The sequence below is a fragment of the Zea mays genome, chromosome 7 (genome assembly GCF_902167145.1).
Source record: "Zea mays cultivar B73 chromosome 7, Zm-B73-REFERENCE-NAM-5.0, whole genome shotgun sequence".
Lineage (NCBI taxonomy): Eukaryota > Viridiplantae > Streptophyta > Magnoliopsida > Poales > Poaceae > Zea > Zea mays.
In genome coordinates, this window is record NC_050102.1 from 147,945,659 (window position 1) to 147,953,316 (window position 7,658).

General features: G+C 42.7%; 1 protein-coding gene across 1 annotated transcript; it reads right to left on the reverse strand.

The window, feature by feature from the left end:
- Positions 1–270: 270 nt before the first annotated feature.
- Positions 271–5,790, reverse strand: LOC103633061 (GTPase-activating protein gyp7). The gene is made up of 5 exons (XM_008654744.3): positions 5,289–5,790; positions 4,259–4,394; positions 4,018–4,067; positions 2,506–2,559; positions 271–2,043 (listed from the first exon to the last, which is right to left on the reverse strand). The coding sequence occupies exons 1-5, from the start codon at positions 5,513–5,515 to the stop codon at positions 804–806; spliced, it is 1,707 nt and encodes a 568-aa protein (XP_008652966.1). The 5' UTR covers positions 5,516–5,790; the 3' UTR covers positions 271–803.
- Between the last annotated feature and the right edge of the window lie 1,868 nt (positions 5,791–7,658).

Consider the following 7,658-nt stretch of genomic DNA (forward strand, 5'->3'; position numbering starts at 1 on the left):
TGGACACAGAGAGTGTATGTACGTGTGGTGTGTTCGTGGCGCCCTTGTACTCTAATAAAAAAACAATGGCTGCTGGTTGCATCTTTGATTGAGGCCAATAATATTTTTAGTTTGGCACAGGTTCATAGAGTTTCAAAGTGCCATCACAGCGAAATTAAGGAACTGGTTGTCTCAAAAAAAGATACTAATAATCAAACTCAACACTCGTTCAGTTTGGTGTCGGAATTCGGCAAACTGGTGGTGAGAATTAAAAAAATCGGCCAGAGAGAATAACCAACCTTCTGACTTATGATATAATATTAAAAAGAGACCAAAACATTGACCATACTATTTCTACTAATTAACTCCCAAGTGCGGATGCATATAAAATTAACTCCCAAGTGACTTCCCAGGAAACTCTGTTTTTGCCTATAAGTCTATAACACGTTAACCCCTCACTACACGGGAACACAAGCAATATTTCAGCCTTTTTATTGCGAGGGCACTCTAAGTTACAACATTCTCTATATCTAGAATTGGGTTCTGTGGTGGGAACGAATAGCAGGTAACAGAATACCACCATTTGGCCTCCTTAGGGCTTGGCCGTTTCACCATTAATCCATGTAGATTGGGTGGTATTAAGTCGGTTTAAATCCATAGCAAATAAAAATCTATCCTAATCCATTCCAATACACTCCAATCCATGTGGAATTGGAATAAACGAACAATGCCGTAGGTGGAAGGAGCCTCAGTTTCTTTTTTTTCTTTCCTTTTGTTGAGGCTTAGTACATCTGTTCTACCATGAGGGCCGAGAACAGATCAGATCAGATTTTATCATGAAGGTTAACAACCAGGTCATGTGCATCATCTAGCAGCCTCCAGACGTCTAGCTGCCCGGCCATGCTATTGCACTCTCGCAGTATCTCGTCCATGCTGCTATACTTCTCAATTATCAGCTTCCTCCTCTGCAGGACGCAGGCGGCGATGGCGTAGAGCAACAGGTCGTCAGTTGGGGGAGCACGCAGCCTTATCCTTCCCCAGGTGGACCTCCCGATCCCGGCTCGTATGGCTGCCTGGTCAGCCCACATAACCTCCCACAGGCACACGGTTTGCTCAAAGGTGAGCTCTCGCCTGAACAGAACCACCACCATTCTGTACACGAAGAAACAGTCCTCGGCCTGCAACTTCTGCAGATGCCTATACAGGTGCGAATCTTTGCGCTTGATAATCTGAGAGACAATCTTCAGTTGCCTTCGTATTCCAACCTCGTCGAGCCTGAAGTTGTGCCTTGCTTTCCTCATGAAACCCACGAAACACCAGAACGCTTCATCGTCATCCTCCATCACCGCAATGATAGGTGACAACAGATCGCTCATGCCTTGGCAGTAGCCAATCTCTGGATCGTAGACCGCATATGCTTCGAGCAACCCAACTAATCGAGCTGCATGATAAATCATACTGGGCTCCAAGTGCTCATAGTCTTTCAACCCAACAGATGCTGCAGACTGCAATGCTCTCTCCTTGGGAACTTCAGACTGGTTGCGGGAGAACAAAATCCATTCACTGTTTGACCGGATAGCATCCAACCTTATGATGCGCTGCCATGTGGCGAAGTCCTCTGATGTTCTGCTAGACCTAAAAAAATCTGCCTTGAATGAATTGCTCATGGTAAATTTAGTATCTGGGTCACAGTTCTCGTCGCCAGACACAGAAATCCCTCCAGGGTCATCCTCATCAGATGATTCAGAATCAGACGATTCTGACTCTGCTTTGCATGGATATGCATAAGCTAACTCATCTGCATCTTCTTCCATGCATTCAACAACATCACAGAGAATGTTGTCTGGTTGGTCAGCTTCATTCTGTTCAGGCTTCACCTCCTCGAGTGAAACAGGAGCACGTATAGCATTGGCATCTTCAAAACAAGGTGATTCTGATCCTTCAGCAATACCATCTAAACTAGAACACTCATCACTATTAAGTTCAGTTATTGCCTTCAACCCATTTCCCTTGTAGCCATTCAGAATTTGTTGGCACTGCCTCCTCAGCTTTTCATACTGTTTCCTGTACCAAAGTCATACCAATTAAAAATTGCTACCAGATCACATAAGAAAAGGGCAGACACAGTGCCAGAGGCTCCGACATGGGGTCTGGGGAAGGGACAAACCAACGCAACCCGTGACCTGGTGAATCAATGAGACAACACTCACCACTGCACCAGGCCTGCCCTTCTTAACAGATCATATAAAAAAAACAGTACGTGAATGGCAATAGGATGTCCTAGTTTGATTTCCTTTCAAACTTACAATATTAACCTCTTATGAATTTACTAAAGAGAGAAAGAAATCAATTAATGCTGTTCAAGTGCTACATGATATTTCTTAGTCTCACACTCTTGCTTCATGGAAATATGGGCATGGTACATTGAGCCAAATGAACACTTGCAGCATAAATCAGGTACCCAAACAGATCTATAAACATGTGCCAGTTATCACCAAACAAAAGACTAAACGGTGAATATATTACCTTTTCTTGATCTTGATAGAGTTCCTTTCCTCTTCAGAGCTATTCAAATCATAGCTGCAGATACAACATGAAAGATCAATCCACATGAACAAAAGTTCACAAAGCATAACATAATAACCACATAACAAAACTTTACTTTCTCGTAAATGGCCAAATATGAACAGGCTTGACACCATACAGTGCTGATAATACTAAATGTATTATGTGCTTAAGTTAGATCATTCAGCAGCAGGCATAAACTAAGGCTATTTTGCAAAATCACATTCCCACAAGATAGATTACTCATATTCCCCTCACATAAAAAAATGATTCATATTCCAGGTAAGGCAGCCAGAGTACACTAATTGCTTGTTCTGAATTTCAATATCATCTAATTGGGGGGGGGGGGGGGGGGGGGGGGGCAAAATATTCACATTACAATGATGGACATTTATATTCTTCTCATTTAAAACATGCACTACACAACCCTACATTTACAAGCCTCAAATACCCAAACTGTTTACTTTTAACTCCGTGCTTCTGTACCTCAGAATCCACCAAGGTTTTCATTAACTTGGAAGTGGTTTTACATAGGTAATTCTAACATACCATATCTATATTTTATAGCTTTGTCAGTTTTAAAAAGTTATTTTTACTGCTGAATGGACAGCTGACAGTGCACTTGCATGTTAAAACCACCACCATGTCACCAAAAGACGCTGGGGTTTCAGGTATAGGGAGCAAAGTAGGCGGTTTTGATAAAAAGGGCATAAAATATCTGATATCATAGTGCAGGTGGTAAATTAAACAAACAAGAAAATTCTGGAGGTGTAACTTGGGACTCTCCCAAAAAAATACAACAGAATGCTCCTATGCTCTGTTTTAGTAGTTAATACTAAATAAGCCAACTTCCTAATATAAATCTACAAAATTCCTAGTTTCCAGTGACAAAGATAAGAGTCACAGACGTAGCAGCAACCACTGTAGGCAAAGCCATACATACGAATACCGGTTGCATGTGCACATGCACAGCGAAACATTGCGTGAGAGAACTGTACGCATACATTGTAGCATTCCATTTAAGTTACATTTCTAAAAAGAAAAGTATTTAAATTTCAGCTTTAAACAAGGGTTTCTAAAAAGAAAAAACCTGCCACACAAACAGGTACTTAAAACCTTGGAATTTATTTGTACAGAGTTCAAGATTGATCTAGTTAAAAACAATTACTAGATACAATTTATACAGCTAGTTTGCACTAACCAGTAATGCATTGAGGCTCATAAAATCTGAACTGATACAAGTGATACCGATTCATAGAAAAGCAGTTATTAATTCGCCTGGATTAAAATTTGAAGGACAAAAAACGAGGGAATTGACACTAGACCAATAATTAACAAGGTGATACCTTAATCAAATAAGTAACATGATGCTTTGGAAGGTATTGACATGCACATGTGTACTGTTAAACTTGCACCCAAAAAAATCATCGGTTATAAATTTACAGGATAGGTAAAAGAGATCAAGTAACTCACACTCCTAGTAGGAAGGGCCAAACTTCAGCCCTAATGCTTGCTTCAATGCCCTGGTACAATAGAAGAGGGGCATTTATGTCAGTAATGCAGTTGGACTCTAAGATACAAAACACTTCAATAACAGAAGAGATAACAACATGACTGTGTATTTAACTACATGCAATAGATAGCCAACTATGAATCTCTGATGCAACCTATATCTGGATGATTTGGATGGAAAATGAATAAACACTGCACTTACACCACTGCGAACTTTCTTGAGAAACTTCCTTCCACCATCACGAAGCTTCCCATTTGCTGAAAACAAACTCTCCCACTGTTCACGAGAAAGTGCTCGTTTTCTTTTCCTCCGGGACCATGGAGATTTAAGACCACCCCTGTAAATATATAGGGTATATTCCAGCAAATGGTATACTCAGTCAGATAGATCAACAACAATAATGTCAGCATGTCAACTGAGAGATTAAATCGACAGTAACATGCTTCAGTATTACATGATGCACACACTGCATCCACTGGTCTATCTAAAGTTCACATCCTCATTATGACATCTTAAACAAGATTTGAACATACAATACTAAACTCAATACAGCATGTACAAGAAATAAACCGAGTTACAAAAAGAAAGATTCGATGGAATAGGTTGATTAGTTTATCAAATGAACTTAGCACGGGAACAACTTCCTCTAGTTGCTTGTAAATAAATGGGCACTGCTTATGACAGTCTTATTGTCCCTGGATGAACGAACTGGAAACAGGTTAGTGATAAACAACCAGACACGACATGCAAGTCTAACATTATGAACTATAGCTTGAGACTGCACAAGGTGTGATGTTACTCCCTAGAGGTGTCAGTGATCTAGAAGTAAAGCCACATAGACCTTGATTAGATTCAGAAACACGAGGGAAGCATCATGTCACAAGGAACACAACTGAAAATAACCACACTGACGTTACTAGTTCATGGCCTTGACAACCTATTGATGGCACAGTGGATTCACACATGCGTGGAAGTGCACCGAGCAATCAATCCACGCACACCTCTACTCTATGATGCAATCTAAATCATTACTATATCAAGAGCACATAAAACACCCTAATTTGAGTACCTAGGCCCCATTGACATCACAAATTACAACCAGCAAGCTCGTGCAGGGTGCACAGAACTAGATCAGCAGCAGCCAAATGAACCTCATGTAACAAGAACCGAATATGAGGCACCTAAAATCCTAAAGGCGCCGCCTTTGGCCAATCGGAAGGGAGAAACCTACCGCTCCGAGTGCGGCGAGGACGACGCCGGCGAGGAAGAAGACGAGGCGGCCACCGCAGCCGACACCACAGCCACCGCGCTCCCAGCCGCAGCCGCTGCGAAGGAGGAGGACGAGGACGAGGACGCGGCGGCGGCGAGGAGCGACCGGATGTGGATCCACGATGAGGACGGAGGGGAGGACGCGGCCGTCGGCGAGGACGAGGTGCTGGATCGCCGCAGCGCCTTCATGTCCTTCTCACTCTTACCCACCAACCCAACAGCTGCACTCCGCTAGCACCACCACTCTGCCGAGGCCCGCCACCGCAGGACCTCGCCGCCGGCGTACGATCTCCCGCGCCCTGCTTGGCCACAGTGCTGTCCGATTAGGTTTTTCTCTAAGCTTTTAGCAACGGGACACGGGGGAGAAAGTGTAGGGACTAGGGAGAGAGTCATATGACGCCAATAAAGGGGGGGAGAGAGAGTCAGAGAGTTGGAGTGGGTGCAGTGCGCGTTTGGACGGGCCCTGTTGGAACCTGCCATGTGGGGTCTTTCATGGCCGTGTCGCTGCGGGGTCCATAGGTCAGTGAGGGTATTAGATGATAGACCTACCGCTTCCCGGTTTGGGCCTTTGCATTGTACCAGTAGGACACTCAACGTTCCAGCATTGAATTATCAATAAAAAAATGCTCCAGCATTTAATATTGCCTTCCTGAAATTTTAGAAGGCTTTCATGGTCAACTATCGATGAAGTTTATCCGATTGGGAATTTGGGATACAAGCGGCAGGTGGATCTTGATTCTGAACCAGAACCTAATCCGTACTAGTATTGACCACTGAGAATTTCAGACGGAGTATTTGGGCGACCAAATCCAAATCCACGCGGTTAATTTGGAAGCAAAAAAATCGTCCTGAGAAAAGATACCAGGTGAATTCATGCGACCACTAGACATTTATTAGCCGTCTTATCTTGATCTGTTTTATATCCTATAAATGAGATATATCTTTGACCATTTCTACGTTAGACAAAAAAAAAATGAGGTTACCAAAGGTAAACGAGACGGGTTGACTTCCCTAGACGACACGTTTAGCTCGTGGAAAATCATAACTTGGCCGTGCGTCGGATGAGCGCCACGCAACCCAAAAACGGGTTTTGCTTTTGAAAAAAAACACACGAGAAGCTTCTACTTGCCGTGGACCGACGCTTTTGAACCGGTCGTGAGTCGTGACACGGTTCTAGAAACGTCACACTGGAACGACCATATAATTTAATCATATAATAGTCCATGATGCATGCAAAAATTATAGTCAAAATGGATTGCAAATAATTGTTGGCAGGTAGTGCTGCATAATTTCCATAAAATTCTTAAGGACCGGCCAGTTTAACACAACTCAGGGCAGGCCGGAGGCAGATTTAGGGACAGGGTATTTTTCAATAAAATAAAATGCATTTTTTTATAAAATACAATAAATTCATAATTTAAATAAGAATTGTTTCATGTCTCATCAAATTAAATAAGATAGGAAACAGATAAAATATTCAAATTGACTTTTATTCTGCGATCTTTCATGGCTTCATAGTGTCTAATAACGTTATTACCTTTAACATGTAAAACGAAATCATGCTCAATAAAAAGTAACCAAAATGAAGTACTGGTCGTCCATTCTATTTCTCATCAGGGTTAAGTCAGTGCCGCTCAACGGTCGGCTTTGGCGCTCGACAGTGTATTGCTCGGTGTCGATGCTTATCAAGATTCCTGCACTGCACAGTCGCGCCCTGCTGTGCCTCTTGGTAGTTATCTCGCTGTCGCGCATGACCAATCGCTCATTGCTCGGACGCTCCGCCTCGGTGAGCTGGAGATTGTCGTCGATTGTGAATTGTGTTCCGACAACTCGAGAATGACAGCTGCTTACGGGGTGAGGTCTCGAGGAGGGAAAAGAGAATGGGGTGAACCCTGGGCCGGTAGGCAAGGTGGGGGTGGGAATTAGGAAGACGGATTGGACTTAATGGGCTACGACGACTGCTAACTACAGTGAACCAAGGTGAATTTATTATCCATCTTTTCACTTAAATAATTTAATTATATATATATATATCATACATAATTAATGGCGCACTAAAATTATAGGGCATTTACTACTCCCTTTAAGTTAGTATTAGATGCCAAGGGAAGAGAGAGAGGGCAATACTTTGAGCTAGGGAGAAGAGAAGGGAGCTAAGATCTTTGTGCGTCCTAGTGCATGAGAAACATAACCCCTCTATCTCTCTTAACAAGAGAGGATATATGTATAGAGAACATCGTACATGTGGGACATTCAGTATGAAATGGCGTAGAGTCTATACCTGACTCTTATTAGGCCCCGTTTGTTTCCTTTCATTTCGAGGAATTGGAAT

Bases quoted from the DNA above. Each gene is read 5' to 3' on its own strand.
- LOC103633061 (XM_008654744.3), bottom strand. From the start codon at position 5,515: ATGAAGGCGCTGCGGCGATCCAGCACCTCGTCCTCGCCGACGGCCGCG. The intron at 4,395-5,288 runs GTAGGTTTCTCC...ATATATTTACAG, and splicing joins TCCTCGCCGCACTCGGAGCG to GGGTGGTCTTAAATCTCCAT. The intron at 2,560-4,017 runs GTGAGTTACTTG...TTGTATCTGCAG, and splicing joins TGGCCCTTCCTACTAGGAGT to CTATGATTTGAATAGCTCTG.